Source organism: Oncorhynchus tshawytscha, linkage group LG13 (assembly GCF_018296145.1).
Source record: "Oncorhynchus tshawytscha isolate Ot180627B linkage group LG13, Otsh_v2.0, whole genome shotgun sequence".
NCBI lineage: Eukaryota > Metazoa > Chordata > Actinopteri > Salmoniformes > Salmonidae > Oncorhynchus > Oncorhynchus tshawytscha.
This window is the reverse complement of record NC_056441.1, coordinates 72,739,783-72,757,830: the sequence shown is the minus strand read 5'-3', so window position 1 is coordinate 72,757,830 and position 18,048 is coordinate 72,739,783. Positions and strand designations below refer to the sequence as shown.

The window sequence follows — 18,048 nt, the reverse complement described above, 5'->3', positions numbered from 1 at the left end:
CAGTGGTAATGGTAGGCTACTGCATGAAGAATTCAACAAAAATAAGTAAATTAACCCCTTGAATCAGTCTTAACACATCTGTTAGATGCATTTCTATATTGAAATAATTTTGCCTTTGTATGTAGTTCAATATAGTCATTAACATGTGATTTATCAAGTATATTACCACATATCAGGAAACTGTATAATACAGTTTGATGCACAGCCCTAAATGGGGACGGGTTTGTTGAACTGACCTGGAGTGATATAGGGATGACTGCCCACTCCTCCCCCCATGTTTGATTGACAGATATGAATCCGATGGCAGTGGTCAGCAGGGCAGTACTGACGCCAATCTATGGGGGCAAACAGAGTGTTACAGACCATCGCACGCACACACAGACACACACAGGTCCCCCAGGCTAACCATTCCAACCCTCTGTAGTGTGTTTGGCCAGATAACAGCACCCTGGGGCATGATGTCACAGCTTTCACAACCAGCAGGAAAACATGAACTCAAAAATGAGTTCAGTTGGCCACTTGAAGACACACACAGTATACGTGCCACGTATAGTGCCTTCGGAAAGTATTCACACCTCTTTACTTTTTCCACATAGGTTACAGCCTTCATGTTTTTTTCCCCCTCATCAATTTACACACAATACCCAATAATGACAATGCAAAAACAGGTTTAAAAATGTTTGTTAATACAATATAAAAAAACAGAAAATCACATTTACATACACTACCGTTCAAAAGTTTAGTCACTTGGAAATGTTCTTGTTTTAGAAAGAAAAACACATTGTGTCCATTAAAATAACATCAAATTGATCAGAAATACAGTGTAGACATTCTTAATGTTGTAAATGACTATTGTAGCTGGAAACGGCTGATTTTTAATTTAATATCTACATAGGCATACAGAGGCACATAATCAGCAACCATCACTCTTGTGTTCCAATGGCACGTTGTGTTAACTAATCCAAGTTTATTATTTTAAAAAGGTGACTCCGGGATGCTTGCCTTGTTCTTTTGCCCATCTTAAATCTTTTCTTGGCCAGTCTGAGATTTGGATTTTCCTTTGCAACTCTGTCTAGGTCAGCATCCTAGAGTCGCCTCTTCACTGTTGACATTGAGACTGGTGTTTTGCAGGTACTATGTCATGAAGCTGCCAGTTGAGGACTTGTGGGGTGTTTGTTTCTCAAACTAGACACACTAATGTACTTGTCCTCTTGCTCAGTTGTGCACTAGGGCCTCCCACTCCTCTATTCTGGTTAGACCCAGTTTGCTATGTTCTGTGACCAGAGTAGTACACAGCACTGTACGAGATCTTCAGTTTGTCAATTTCTCGCATGGAATAGCCTTCATTTCTCAGAACAAGAATAGACTGACGAGTTTCAGAAGAAAGTTTTGTTTCTGGCCATTTTGAGCCTGTAATCAAACCCACCAATGCTGATGCTCCAGATACTCAACTAGTCTAAAGAAGGGCATTTAAGTAATTAATTTGCATTTTATTGCATGACATAAGTATTTGATCACCTACCAACCAGTAAGAATTCTGGCTCTCACAGACCTGTTAGTTTTTCTTTAAGAAGCCCTCCTGTTCTCCACTCATTACCTGTATTAACTGCACCTGTTTGAACTCATTACCGGTATAAAAGACACCTGTCCATACACTCAATCAAACAGACTCCAACCTCTGCACAATGGCCAAGACCAGAGAGCTGTGTAAGGACATCAGGGCTAAAATTGTAGACATGCACAAGACTGGGATGGGCTACAGGACAATAGGCAAGCAGCTTGATGTGAAGGCAACAACTGTTGAAGCAATTATTAGTAAATTGAAGAAGTTAAAGATGACGGTCAATCACCCTCGGTCTGGGGCTCCATGCAAGATCTCACCTCGTGGGGCATCAATGATCATGAGGAAGGTGAGGGATCAGCCCAGAACTACACGGCAAGACCTGGTCAATGACCTGAAGAGAGCTGGGACCACAGTCTCAAAGAAAACCATTAGTAACACACTACGCCGTCATGGACTAAAATCCTGCAGCACACGGAAGGCCCCCCTGCTCAAGCCAGCGCATGTCCAGGCCCATCTGAAGTTTGCCAATGACCATCTGAATGATCCAGAGGAGGAATGGGAGAAGGTCATGTGGTCTGATGAGACAAAAAGAGCTTTTTGGTCTAAACTCCACTCGCCGTGTTTGGAGGAAGAAGAAGGATGAGTACAACCCCAAGAACACCATCCCAACCGTGAAGCATGGAGGTGGAAACATCACTCTTTGGGGATGCTTTTCTGCAAAGGGGACAGGACGACTGCACCGTATTGAGGGGAGGATGGATGGGGCCATGTATCGCGAGATCTTAGCCAACAACCTCCTTCCCTCAGTAAGAGCATTGAAGATGGGTCGTGGCTGGGTCTTCCAGCATGACAACGACCCGAAACACACAGCCAGGGCAACTATGGAGTGGCTCCGTAAGAAGCATCTCAAGGTCCTGGAGTGGCCTAGCCAGTCTCCAGACCTGAACCCAATAGAAAATCTTTGGAGGGAGCTGAAAGTCCGTATTGCACAGCGACAGCCCCGAAACCTGAAGGATCTGGAGAAGGTCTGTATGGAGGAGTGGTCCAACATCCCTGCTGCAGTGTGTGCAAACCTGGTCAAGAACTACAGGAAACGTATGATCTCTGTAATTGCAAACAAAGGTTTCTGTACCAAATACTTATGTCATGCAATAAAATGCAAATTAATTACTTTTTTTTAAATCATAGAATGTGATTTTCTGGATTTTTGTTTTAGATTCAGTCTCTCACAGTTGAAGTGTACCTATGATAAAAATGACAGACCTCTACATGCTTTGTAAGTAGGAAAACCTGCAAAATCAGCAGTGTGTCAAATACTTGTTCTCCCCACTAATTGCAAAAGGGTTTTCTAATGATCAATCAGCCTTTTAAAATGATCAACTTGGATTAGCTAACACAACGTGCCATTGGAACACAGGAGTGATGGTTGCTGATAATGGGCCTCTGTACACCTACGTAGATATTCCATTAAACTCTTGAAACTCTGGGGGCAGTATTTCATTTTTGGATGAAAAACGTAAACAAGATATTTTGTCACGAAAAGATGCTCGACTATGCATATAATTGACAGCTTTGGAAAGAAAACACTGACGTTTCCAAAACTGCAAAGATATCTGTGAGTGCCACAGAACTGATGCTACACGCGAAACCAAGATGAAATTTCAAACAGGAAATGCCCCAGATTTGAGGCGCTGTGTTCCAATGTCTCCTTATATGGCTGTGAATGCGCAAGGAATGAGCCTACACTTTCTGTCGTTTCCCCAAGGTGTCTGCAGTATTGTGACGTATTTGTAGGCATATCATTGGAAGATTGACCATAAGAGACTACATTTACCAGGTGTCCGCTTGGTGTCCTCCGTCGAAATTGGTGCGTAATCTCCAGCTGCATGCATTTTTCCATGTGGTTCAGAGGAGAAACCAAACTTCCACGAATTATATATCATCGAATAGATATGTGAAAAACACCTTGAGGATTGATTCTAAACAAAGTTTGCCATGTTTCTGTCGATATTATGGAGTTAATTTGGAAAAACGTTCGCGTTGTAATGACTGAATTTTCGGGGTTTTTTCTTAGCCAAACGTGATGAACAAAACAGAGCGATTTCTCCTACACAAATAATCTTTTTGGAAAAACTGAACATTTGCTATCTAACTGAGAGTCTTCCTCATTGAAAACATCTGAAGTTCTTCAAAGGTAAATTATTTTATTTGAATGCTTTTCTTGTTTTTGTGAAAATGTTGCCTGCTGAATGCTAGGTTTAATGCTATGCTAGCTATCAATACTCTTACACAAATGCTTGTGTAGCGATGGTTGAAAAGCATATTTTGAAAATCTGAGATGACAGTGTTGTTAACAAAAAGGCTAAGCTTGTGAGCCAATATATTTATTTCATTTCATTTGCGATTTTCATGAATAGTTAACGTTGCGTTATGGTAATGAGCTTGAGGCTATAATTATGATCCCGGATACGGGATTGCTCGTCCGTCGCAAGAGGTTATAATCAGCCATTTCCAGCTACAATCGTCATTTACAACATCAACAATGTCTACACTATTTCTGATCAATTTGATGTTCTTTTAATGGACAAAAAAAAAGTTTTTCTTTCAAAACAAGGACATTTGAGTGACCCCAAACCTTTAAACGGTAGTGTATGTATTCAGACACTTTACTCGATACACTGTTGAAGCACCTTTACAACCTTGAGTCTTCTGGGTATGATGCTACAAGCTTGGCACACCTGTATTTGGGGAGTTTCTCTTCTCTGCAGATACTCTCAAGCTCTGTCAGGTTGGATGGGGAGCATTGCTGCACAGCTATTTTCAGGTCTCCAAAGATATAAGGTTAATGTCTGGGTTCTGGCTGGGCCACTCAAGGACAGTCAGAGACTTGTCACGAATACACTCCTGCATTATCTTGGCTGTGTGCTTAGGGTCTTGGTCCCGATGGAAGGTGAGGACCTGAGCAGGTTTTCATCAAGGATCTCTGTGCTTTTCTCCGTTCATCTTTGCCTTGACCCTGACTAGTCTCCCAGTCCCTGCCACTGAAAAACATTGACACAGCATGATGCTGCCAACACCATGTCTCACCATAGGGATGGTGCCAGGTTTCTTCCAGACATGATGCTTGGCATTTAGGCTAAAAAGTTCAATCTTGGTTTCATCAAAGAATCTTGTTTCATGGTCTGGGAGTCCTTTAGATGGCTATTGGCAAACAAGCGGGCTGTTATGTGCCTTTACTGAGGAGTGGCTGCTGTCTGGTCACTCTGCCATAAAGGCCTGATTTGTGGGGTGCTGTAGAGTTGGTTGACCTTCTGGAAGGTGCTCCCATTTCCACAGAGGAACTCTAGAGCTCTGTCAGAGTGACCACTGGGTTCTTGGTCACCTCCCAGACCAAAGTCCTTCTCCCATGATTGCTCAGTTTGGCCGGGCGGCCAGCTCTAGGAAGAGTCTTGGTGGTTCCAAACTTCTTCCATTTAAGAATGATGGAGGGCAGTGTTCTTGTGTACCTTCAATACTGCAGAAATGTTTTGGTACACTTCCAGATCTGTACCTCGACGCAATCCTGTCTCTGAGCTCTACAGACAATTTCTTCAACCTCGTGGCTTGGTTTTTGCCCTGACATGCAGTCAACGGTGGGACCTTATATAGACAAGACAAATCATGCCCAATCAATTGAATTTACCACAGGTGGACTCCAATCAAGTTATAGAAACATCTCAAGGATGATCAATGAAAACAGGATGCACCGGAGTTCAATTTTGAGTCTCATAGCAAAGAGTCTGAATACTTATGTAAATAAGGTATTTTTTAAATTATTTTTTTAATCAGTTTTCGTTTTGTCATTATGGGGTATTGTGTGTAGATTGCTGAGGATTATTATTTTTTCAAATCTTTTTTACAATAAGGCTGTAACAACATATTTTGGAAAAAGTCAAGGGTACTTTCCCAAGGCACTGTACATAAACAACCACACCACAAATCGCACATTTGAGCATTACCTTGTGCAGCCAGTGCAAGTTCAGCTGTTGTCCCACTGCTATGTGGCAAAGTGCTAAAATCTAAAGGAATAGAAACAGATAAATCACATTACGTGGAAATCCACAGCCACCGTTTTCAAAAAAGGTCAACAGCTGCCTGGGCGATCCTAACTGTCACGTGCAGACTTGGCACAGACATGCCTGGCAACATGTTTCTGCCCTGCCAGGTTATACCACTAACATTACCTGGCTGTTCCCATTGCCTAGACACCATATCAATATCATCTCACAGTGAATGTTTGATGAGATGACAACTCACCATTAAAAATGCAATATAAGTGAAGCCGGCAGCAGTAGTGGCTAGGATTGGAACAGTCCCGTCGATCCACTCTCCAGAACGGTTATATAAAAACCTGTAAAACGGACCAAAATGGATGGAAGTCAGTTGCACAATAGTAGCATCTCATCGATATCAGGACAGGCTGCAGCTTGTGCTCCTCTGGTCTCTGAGATGAGAGATAGAGGATAGATTGTAGAAACAAACCAAGTGGTCTAGCAGGAGAAGTTGTTGACATTGATCTAAGGTCAGTTTTGAGTTTCCTCTAGTGGCTAAAGTTTAGATTCGGGGGAAGGGAAGCCAATCCTAGATCTGTGCCTAACGGGCAACCTCGAGCTCCTAGCCCCAAAGGTCTCTTTGTAAAATTAACTGGCTGACTATAAATGAGCTAACAGCCGACACTGATGCTTAAACCGGAAGGCCTGAAGTCCCAGGGCAGGCATAATGTGTTCTAGTGTCCTTGTCCAGGATCATAAGCCTTTATTATCCCCATAAAACAAAGCAAACAGAGACAAATAAACACAACAGAGGGAGCTGCTCAGAGCAAATGGCTGCAGTCGCTTCTTCTCTGTAATGAGTATTGGAGCACAAAGAGATGATGTAATAACTATGTTAACGTGTTGCGAGTTAGAGGCCTTGTTCTAAAAGGACGTCTCCTTATTTTAAGGCTGTGTCTCCACACACAGGAAAGGAAGGGGAGGAACAAAGACATCATGCAGTACAAACACACACGGGGATGGACACACACACACACATCCACACACGGGGGGGGAGGAGACACACACAGGGGGGGGGGTACAGACACCCGGGGGAGGGAGACGCACACATACAGAGGGGGAAAGAAAAAAAAAAAAAAAAAAATCACACACACCGGGGGGACATGCACACACACACCAGGGGGAGACACGCATGCGCGGTGGGGAGACGGGGACACACACACGGATACACAAACTCAGGTGGGATACGGGGACGCACACGCACGGAGACACGCACACGCACACACAAACTCATGGGAGATACGCACACACACGGGGACATACATGCACATGGCTGGGCTGGCTGTCGGGCTGAGGGGTGTGACAGGGGGTCTCGGAGGGCCTGGGATGACACAGCTGCAGAGCCAGCGGGGGGGAAGCACGAGGCATCAAAACTACTAATTACATCCCAATCCTTATCTGTGCTCTGTTGGCAGAGCCTGACAGCCCCTACAACTACAGCAGCGCTACACTAAAGCCAGGTCACACACTAGAAAAAGACAGGATATCTTACTGATGATGCTGGGCCATAGGAGTGGTAGACATTGGGAATTGGCTTCCCAGCCAAAACAGTTCAGAAGAGTTTGTACATATACAGTGGGGCAATAAAGTATTTAGTAAGCCACCAATTGTCCAAGTTCTCCCACTTAAAAATATTAGAGGCTTGTAATGTTCATAGGTACACTTCAGCTATGACAGACAAAATGAGAAAAAAAAAAACGGAAAATCACATTTTTTAATGTAATTTTTAATGTATTTATTTGCAAATTATGGTGGAAAATAAGTATTTGGTCACCTACAAACAAGCAAGATTTCTGGCTCTCACAGACCTGTAACTTCTTTAAGAGGCTCCTCTGTCCTCCACTCGTTACCTGTATTAATGGCACCTGTTTGAACTTGTTATCAGTATAAAATACACCGGTCCACAACCTCAAACAGTCACACTCCAAACTCCACTATGGCCAAGACCAAAGAGCTGTCAAAGGACACCAGAAACAAAATTGTAGACCAGCACCAGGCTGGGAAGACTGAATCTGCATTAGGTAAGCAGCTTGGTTTGAAGAAATCAACTGTGGGAGCAATTATTAGGAAATGGAAGACATACAAGACCACTGATAATCTCCCTCGATCTGGGGCTCCACGCAAGATCTCACCCTGTGGGGTCAAAATGATCACAAGAACGGTGAGCAAAAATCCCAGAACCACACGGGGGGGACCTAGTGAATGACCTGCAGAGAGCTGGGACCAAAGTAACATAGCCTACCATCAGTAACACACTACGCCGCCAGGGACTCAAATCCTGCAGTGCCAGACGTGTCCCCCTGCTTAAGCCAGTACATGTCCAGGCCCGTCTGAAGTTTGCTAGAGAGCATTTGGATGATCCAGAAGAAGATTGGGAGAATGTCATATTGTCAGATGAAACCAAAATATAACTTTTTGGTAAAAACTCAACTCGTCGTATTTGGAGGACAAAGAATGCTGAGTTGCATCCAAAGAGCACCATACCTACTGTGAAGCATGGGGGTAGAAACATCATGCTCTGGGGCTGTTTTTCTGCAAAGGGACCAGGACGACTGATCCGTGTAAAGGAAAGAATGAATGGGCATTGAAGATGAAACGTGGCTGGGTCTTTCAGCATGACAATGATCCCAAACACACCGCCCAGGCAACAAAGGAGTGGCTTCGTAAGAAGCATTTCAAGGTCCTGGAGTGGCCTAGCCAGTCTCCAGATCTCAACCCCATAGAAAATCTTTGGAGGGAGTTGAAAGTCCGTGTTGCCCAGCAATAGCCCCAAAACAAATCACTGCTCTAGAGGAGATCTGCATGGAGGAATGGGCCAAAATACCAGCAACAGTGTGTGAAAACCTTGTCAAACGTTTTCTGTAAGTCTTCACCTCTGTTATTGGCAATGACAAAGTATTGAGATAAACTTTGTTATTGACCCAATACTTATTTTGCACCATAATTTGCAAATAAATTCATTAAAAATCCTACAATGTGATTTTCTGGATTTTTTTCTCATTTTGTCTGTCATAGTTGAAGTCTACCTATGATGAAAATTACAGGCCTCTCATCTTTTTAAGTGGGAGAACTTGCAATTGGTGGCTGACTAAATACTTCTTTGCCCCACTGTATTATGACAACATTGTGACGTTTTTGTTCGTTTTGGACTTTGGTTAGGGGTTTTTCAGCTATTTGGGCACACAACATTTTTTCGAGGCAAGCCTAAGTTCAGAGCCTGTGTTTATGCCCCTTCGTCTGTGATTGGTCAACAGTTGGGATTCTTAATTTTTTATTGGAAAATACTGCAAAAATTTTAATTAGATGTAAAATTGTGCAACTAAGATCTCCTTGGCAAAAACAACTAAATTAATTTTAGATTAGTTCTGACTATTTTGAGGAAGTGTGTACTGGCTATGGTGTCTCAAAATGGACAAACAGTACTATTGCAGCTTTTTTCTTGTTTTTCAAGTAAAGGTCTTTCAAGGGAGTACGCAAACACTCGTTCGGTTAGGCTAGACTGAAACATGCCCGACGTCTTTGGAGAGTGTGTAGAGAGAGTGATAAAATTAAAAGGAGAGAGGAGCAGAGATAAAGAGTATGGAAGGAGAGGGAGAAAGTGGGATGGGAGGGAGAGATAAACAAGGAGGGAAGGACGATGGGGGAAGCAGAGGTGACATTGAGCGCTAATGACAGGTGGTGGAATGAGAGAGCGAGGGGAATGACTTTGGGGGGGACAAAGCAAATTGCACCTTACAAGAAGAAACAAAGCTTCTCTCTCTCTCGGCTCGCACATATTGCACCAAATGTGTTTTAGGGACCACTGGGGCATAGCGTGCACATAAAATGTACAAGGCCTTGAGAACTTGGTCAAGAGCTCAACTAAATAAACCTAATTCATAATTTCAGTGGTAGTATATCCTTCAATTGAATGTGCAATGTCTCATGACAGAACTAATACCTGTATTGTTTCCAAGCACGATTGGTTTTATGGTAACTGTGGGGGAGACATGACTGGAATGATCCGAGAGGTGATTTGGGGTCAAAGGGTATTCCTGCTTTATGTAATCATGCTCACTATAATCTGCAGTGATAGACGCCCTAAAGCCAACCCATCCCCACCCAGATTAGACCAACCACAATGAGTGAATAATTGGCGGGGGAAAAAACAACTCTACAGAGTTAGCATTTTCAGTTAAAAGCAAAAACATATGAAGAGAAATTTCAGCATTTCAAAGTAAAACAATCTACTGTAAGTAAATGCCAGAGATTCAAAGGGAACGTCAGAAGAGCATTTAGTGGGGAACTCATTTATTTGAATGGAACACTGACTGATGGTGATATACTGAGAGACAAGAATCTATGAGTTGCATAACTAGAGTGCGCACACACACATACTGTACAGCAGTACTCACCAGTTGAACTCATTGTAGTCATTGTGTGCCTCCCACCAGAAGTAGAACCAGACCAGGAGCAGAGAGAAGGTGAAGAAGAGGATGAGAGACCACAGGAACTCCCACTGGGAAACAAACACACAGGACCCATTATTACCTTTACCACAGTATCATTAGTCAGATACCATCAGATGAACATAAAGCACTTTGGCCAGTGTTGTGTTGAAACATTGGAATACTATTGGTGCATTCATAGTATTACTTTCTTTGATTGCAAGTGAGCAAATGGCTGATTAGAAAGTCCTTTGCCCACACCAGAATGGCATACCACTTAACATTACCCCCATACATCAACATCACAATAAACACTGACAACAGAAATGCAAGCAACAACAGTCTCCTAAAAGTCTGGCAGAGTAGTCATTGGGCAATCTGCCCTAATCCAGCAAAAGTGAGAGCCTATAGACTATAATCAGGATGTAGAGAGACTGATGCCGATGCAGCCAAGGCTGGCACATAGACTGATGGCTCAAACCTGGAGTCAGGACAAACATTTGAAAACACAATTTGCTAGCTGCATCAGAATAAGGTGGTAAACCACAAACGAGGAATGGTCTGGAGAACAAGCCAACACAATAACTATGGTTTATAGTGAATGTAATGTCAATTCTGTTCAGAAATAATTTCACACTCCCACTTTGTGTAGGCATTCACAAAGCCTGCATTACCAAAGACGAGACAACATTCATACCGCTTTACAACTGATTGAAAAGAGAGAACCACATGTCAGTTGCAGTAGAGGCAGTATGCAGTAACCATTCATGCAGAAACTGTCCATAAGGGCCATATTGTCTCAGTAAAAAAGCAGAGGGACTCGAAGCTCCCAAACCACTGTCCTCATCAAGTAATTACTCACATTAACTTAATAGCCAATGAGGCCATGAGCCGATTAGTGGTCAGCTGTGTTTAGCCTTCCAATGCCACCGCAAGCTGTAATAATAGCTCTAATAAAGAGATAGAATGTTCGTACGCAGACATGCACACGACTTGGATGACAAAGCACAAAAAGTTAGCTTTTCAAACTTCTCCAGACAGTCGACCTTTTTGGCCCATCTATTTAAAAGTAAAAATATCGCTCCTCGCTCAGACAGAATTGTAACAGTTAAGACCACCACATAAAGAACAGAACTGCCCAAAATGTTCCTTATAATTAATTAAACTTTAATTGATGTGATAACCCCTCATCCTACTGAGAATTGGACTCTACAACGACAGCACGACTGGCTGCGCCTCACACTGTATTTGCATACCAGCCCATAAATTAGCACACAATGAAATCAGGCTTACTCAGAGCCTGGAGGACTCGAGAACGCTTAGATAGAAATGTATGAATAGAACTGACATGACAGTCTGTTTTGCAAAATAACAAGTTGTTCCAGCTCTATACATTACATTTCTATCTGCAATAATGTTCTTACATAGCACCATTCAAAATAAGCCCTGGTTGACCCTGTATTTAGCCTTGCTGTGATATGAGATATCAAGGTGATATGAGAGCACAAACAAAGCTGTTTGGACGTTCACCTTAGATGACTGTTCCATGGAGGGCATCGGCTGGCAGTGGCACAGGATGTAAGACAGGGCCAGGTCTAATGGCTGGGTGGTGACAGATACCAGCCTGAGCCCTTTGTATACCTTCTGCCCTCCACTCTGACCGTCTCCCTGGGCACTGGAGAGGAGAGCCTAATGTGCTTATGTGGAGTTGTGGACAGGCCAAACAGCAGTTAAACTATGGGGACACTAAAGCACATGTTTGAGATGGTATGAGGATTATTACATACCAAAGTTGTTGATTTGGGGCAGGGATTGGGAATATAGTAGTATGAGGGAAGGAAGCCTGTGGGCGATTTGGATGTGGCGATTCTTTTTAGCCATCAATCTCTTCCAGATAAGGAATTAAAGTCGTGAACACATTTGTTAAATTATAAAGACCATACTAAGAAAATCACTCCCTTTCAGAAATCATAGTAATACAGACCCCAGAATGGTTACCATAGGGTTAGTTTTACATGGTTACACTTCCAAGTCTCATATTTGGTTAAAGCTTACAATTCATCCCCCCCTCAATGTGAGAAAGCCAGACGTCAAGGTAACCATAGGGTCAACCCTATGGCAGGTTGGGGTCTGACTGGCAGCCCTGCTCATTGATCCAACTGCTCTGGCACTGTCCCCCTGGCTTTTAATGACTACCCAGAAACACCTGGGAGAGGGACACCTTGAGGGCATGTGAGGGGACATTGTTCACCTGCTGAGATCAAGATAGATTACAGAGGTGACACCCCTGGGAGAGAAGGGATTGGATGGTCTATTAGTAGGTAATGTTTGGACAACAATGAGACTAAACATTTGGGATCATTTTAAACTGGCTGCTTGGGAGCTAATCGAGTTGCCAAGCCAGTTGTGTGAGTGGCAAATATTGCATACAATGTGCCATAATATGCAATTCAAATCTCAAAGCTAATATTTTTACATGTTACAGGCATATTTAGGCTGGCTGCCACATTTATTCCTTAAATGAATATTCAGCCAAGCCAGTGTCATGTACAGTATGTGCAATGTGTATAGTATATGACTGAACATTAATCCTGTCATTGTTCTTCTCCACTGCTGTTTAGGAGCAGATCAAACCAGAGCACTCTGGCATGATACAGCCTGCCTGACCTATGATGACATCACATTCTGCACAGCTTGCTTTAGTTAGGGTGGAACATACGCCTTCAGGGCAGGGCTGACACCATAGCATTAAAAACTGCTTTCTAACTAGTGTCAAAACAAGGAACCAACTCAGTGTACGGAGCGTAATACATCTAGTAGTCTGTTGAATCATACTGTATGATGAATTTCCATTCAAAATGGGGGACATGAGTGAGGGATGCAACCTTTTTGTATTATTTCCCACAAGACATGAGGTTAAACAGTCAACATCTATCTACGTCAAGAGGGGTCAGAAAAAAAATTGTCAACGTATTTAATGGGTCTGAGGGGAAATAAAGGTTTTATATTGTATTGAGAGGTTTAAGACCAACAGAGCCGACTCATTCATCCTCGTACTCTCCTAGTAGGAGCGGGGAGAGCAAATGACTTTCCTCTACTGGGGAGATATTTTGGGGGAAATGCCATGAAAATTGCTGTGCTGCTTGGCTGAAGGGCACTAGGCAGGCAGGCAGCTGAATTAAGATGGAATACATCATAGCCTAAGCCTCATTGACCAACAGAGGCTAAAAATAGACGGATAAAAAGGATCAGGGGATAATTATCTTCTGTGGAACCGTAAACTCTAGAATTACTGCAAAAAAATCTAACAGAGGATCCTCCACTGTCACTCAATCAAAAAATGAGATTCCAGAAATATCATCCATTCAAAAGAGCTCTACACTACAGCTTTCTTCTGATCAGTTTAGGTAAAAACACGTTAGTTTTGGTGAAGCAAAATATTTGTAGGTCTAAGGTAGAGGTCGACCGATGATTTTTCAACGCCGATACCGATTATTGGAGGACCCCAAAAAAGGCCGATACCGATTAAATCGGCCGATGTTTTATTTTATTTATTTGTAATAATGACAATACAACAATACGGAATGAACACTAACTTAATACATCAATAAAATCAATTTAGCCTAAAATAAATAATGGAACCTGTTCAATTTGGTTTAAATAATGCAAAAACAAAGTGTTGGAGAAGAAAGTAAAAGTGCAATATGTGCCATGTAAAAAAGCTAATGTTTAAGTTCCTTGCTCAGAACATATGAAAGCTGGTGGTTCCTTTTAACATGACACTTCAATATTCCAAGGAAAGAGGTTTTAGGTTGTAGCTATTATAGGACTATTTCTCTCTATACCATTTGTATTTCATAAACCTTTGACTATATGATGTTCTTTTAGGCACTTTAGGATTGCCAGTGTAACAGTATAGCTTCCGTTCCTCTCCTCGCCCCTACCTGGGCTCGAACCAGGAACACATCGACAACAGCCACCCTCGAAGCATCATTACCCATCGCTCCACAAAAGCCACGGCCCTTGCAGAGCAAGGGGAACAACTATTTCAAGGTATCAGAGCGAGTGACGTCACCAATTGAACCGCTATTAGCGCGCACCCCGCTAACTAGCTAGCCATTTCACATCGGTTACACCAGACTAATCTCGGGAGATGATAGGGTTGAAGTCATATATAGCTCAATGCTTGAAGCACAGCGAAGAGCTGCTGGCAAATGCATGAAAATGCTTACAAGCCAGCTGCTGCCTACCACCGCTCAGTCAGACTGCTCTACCAAATCATAGACTTAATTATAACATAATAACACAGAAATACAAGCCTTATGTCATTAATATGGTCAAATCTGGAAACTATCATTTCGAAAACAAAACCTTTATTCTTTGTGAAATACGGAACAGTTCCGTATTTTATCTAACGGGTGGCATCCATAAGTCTAAATATTCCTGTTACATTGCACAACCTTCAATGTTATGTCATAATTATGTAAAAGTCTGGAAAATTAGTTCGCAACGAGCCAGGCGGAACTAACTGTTGCATATACCCTGACTCTGCGTGCAATGAACGCAAGAGAAGTGACAATTCCCCTAGTTTAATATTGCCTGCTAACCTGGATTTCTTTTAACTAAATATGCAGGTTTAAAAATATATACTTGTGTATTGATTTTAAGGCGTTGATGTTTATGGTTAGGTACACCTTGGTGCATTGACAGTGCTTTTTTTGCGAATGCGCTTGAGAAGTAGGCTGTGATTCAATGACAAATTAACAGGCACCGCATTGATTTTATGCAACGCAGGACACACTAGATAAACTAGCAATATCATCAACCACGTGTAGTTAAGATTGAATGTTTTTTATAAGATACGTTTAATGCTAGCTAGCAACTTACCTTGGCTCCTTGCTGCACTCACATAACAAGTAGTCAGTCTGCCACGCAGTCTCCTCGTGGAGTGCAATGTAAATCGGCCATGATCTGTGTCCAAAAATGCAGACTACGGATTTTTATGAAAACTTGAAATCGGCCCTAATTAATTGGCCATTCCAATGAATCGGTGGACCTCTAGTTTAAGGCCATCTTGCTGTGCCCAACTGGGGCTACTGCACAAAAGGTGCTGGCATGCAATCCAATTCCCTTCCTACCTGCTAGCTCCAAGGCTAGCAGGGTATTCTCCACTATTCTCCAGCGGCGCCATTTAAACAGCCAGCAGTCAGGAGAGTAGTGTATTATGATTCAATAGACTTTTCTCTCGTGGGGTCACTTCTTCTCATTACCTCCCAGTACCAAAGTCATTATAGAAGCTGCCGCTGCCCCATGCCTGCTTGGAGTCCAGGCTACTATAGTGTCATTATGACTACAGATGGACCTACCAAGAATTTGGCTGCATGGAAAACATTGATCAAGCACACCCACACCTAGCATGGCACACAGCACAAGCCACCTTCACTGCAGGTCAGCAAGCAAGAGAGTCCTCCCACAACACAATCATCAAAAAAATATATATCACAGGCAGGGAAATTTTAATGAATGCTGCTAGACTAGAGCTTCCACATCAGTGGTGGGCGGGAACGTTTAAGATGAGGGAGGACAATCATTTCATGAGCATGGCCTTATTTCTATTACAGCACATTGGATGACTGACATACATATTCCATTCACCCAGTTTAACATTGATACAACCTAGCCTATGACTTCAACATCTCTACACCCATCTTGAGGCTGATACAACCTAACCTATGACTTCAACATAGGCGTCTCCCTCCATCTCTCTCATTTGGCACATTCCAGATAATTATATGATAACACACTTTGGACCGTAGTGTTAAGTGGTGAAGTGCGTTTTAATACAGGACTGGACAGATTCATAGTTGATGTACAGAAATTAACCAGAGCATCATTCTATGAGATTGGGGAGTGTGTGGATGCTAGAAGGAATTGGTTCTCTAGGATAGAACACTCGACACATTTATATGGAGACTTACATGGATATTTGCAAGTGTGCCTTCTGGCATATGCTATCGTGTATGTGATGAGTAATGGGTGGGTTACTCCTCACGCCTCTCATCTTCCTTGCACAGCCAGGTGAAATAAGTGTCAAAGTGTTCCGTAAGTGCATTCAATAAGCATCATGGAACCTACACAATTTGGGATTTTGTATTTGAATTGAAGGATTGGATACCATTTAGTCCGAGGACTGTTGATGTGCATAAGTAGTATTTCTGTGGATCGAGTTTATGTATGTGCGTACATGTGAAACAGTGGAGGCTTCTCAGAGGAAGGGGAGAACCAAAAGTTATTATTTTTTTAGATAAAACTACACAAAATATAAAACACGTCACCAAATAATTTATTAAAACACACCGTTTTCCAATTAAGGTCTACAGTACCTTCAACAGCAGTCTGTAAGGTAGCACCATGGTGTAACTGGAGGACAGCTAGCTTCTGTCCTCCTATGGGTACATTGACCTCAATAGAAAACCTAGGAGGCTCACCCCCTTCCATAGACTTGCACAGTCATTATGAAAGGTTGGAGGATATCCTCCAACCTATCAGTGCTCTTGCAGAATGAACTGACATGTCCACCCAATCAAAGGATCAGAGAATGAATCTAGTACCGAAAGCATAAGCTACAGCTAGCTGAGTGAGAGAGATGGGGCTAGAGAGTGCGCTAGCGGGACAGGGACACAGACCACAACACAGAGAGAATGTGTCCTCCTCACCATCACCCACCCTTTCCTCAGGCAATGGTCTGCCCCAGTCTCTCCCCCGGTCTCCTTGTTGCCCTGGCTGAGTGTCCTGGACTAGACCAGCAGCTGGTGGGGGTTGTCACTGAATGTCCCACAGCTCCTCGCAGCACAAATCCCTTCACAATTCCTGCTGCTGTAGAAAATCACTAGTGTTTCCCCACCCAGCCCAGGCCCACCTATCAGACCAACAGCATTACCCTGAGAAGACCAGGGTTAGTGTTCCAGCCCTCTGTTCCTCCATCCTCTCTCCAGTAATGGCAGAACTGGTCAGGAGCACCAACAGGCAGTGGCTTCACTTACTACAGAACAGAACGACCTCTTCAGCTCTGTGGAGCTGCTGACCTCATAGCTACAAATAATATGATACAATAATGCCCTAGAGATTTTGCTCTTGCCTGGTCTTGGTCAGCTCTTGATCTGAAACCGCATGTTGTGTTGTCCTTGGACGCTCATATCTGAAGAGTTGAAAAGTTCAGGAAAACATTGGAAACCTTGGTAACCTCACGGACTGGCTGAACTCACTGAACACTAGCAGAGGGGAGAGAATACAGCCTCTGATAAAAATCACACTGAATGTGATAAGAGACACACACACTACTGCTGAAAGTATGTTCTCTCTAGTCAGCCTTTTGGACATAATATCTTCTAGAAGGTAGACTACACTTCCACCAACCAACGAAAGCTATATGATTATTGTAAACAAAATGAAAAACAGTGCTTCAAATATTCTCTTGAAGTTTGAATCCAACTTTTTTTTTAAAGCACAAACCCATAGAATGTCTTTACACTAACAGTACCAAGAGCTGGTGACAAGTACTTAACTAATGAGAACCATCCATGTATAATTGTAGTCATATCAATCTTTCATTGATTAGCTCTACACACAGAAAGGATATGACAAGGCATTAGCCATATGGTTGATGACAACAGAAAACCACCTAATAGGCTAGTATATAAAGGAAAAAACAGAGCTAGTTTGGCAGCCAGGCCTGGCTGTTGTTTATGTTGTTGGAAGTGCTGTACAGACTTTAATAACACGTCTACGTGGTATAATTCCCCTCAAAATAGTCAGCAATTATAGTGTGTAAACAGTCCCCTCCTGCCGCTGTGAAACTAGCGAACTCCCAGAGAATCTGGGTAGACTAGACAGACAGCCGGAGAGGGATTAAAACTGACAGACAGAACACATTTCCCTTTGGAGAGAGACAGGATTCAGGAAGGTT

At 42.8% G+C, this 18,048-nt stretch overlaps 1 protein-coding gene across 3 annotated transcripts in view; it reads right to left on the bottom strand.

The window, feature by feature from the left end:
- The window catches only part of LOC112265662 (glycerophosphodiester phosphodiesterase domain-containing protein 5), a 72,290-nt gene that overhangs the window by 20,290 nt on the left and 33,952 nt on the right, over window positions 1-18,048 (bottom strand). For all 3 annotated transcript variants that reach the window (XM_024443193.2, XM_024443191.2, XM_024443194.2), the window contains 4 exons: window positions 10,050-10,153; window positions 5,861-5,954; window positions 5,563-5,622; window positions 237-335 (listed from right to left, as the gene is read on the bottom strand). In XM_024443193.2, coding sequence (XP_024298961.2) covers window positions 237-335; window positions 5,563-5,622; window positions 5,861-5,954; window positions 10,050-10,153 — 357 coding nt within the window. The remainder of the gene's footprint in view (window positions 1-236; window positions 336-5,562; window positions 5,623-5,860; window positions 5,955-10,049; window positions 10,154-18,048) is intronic.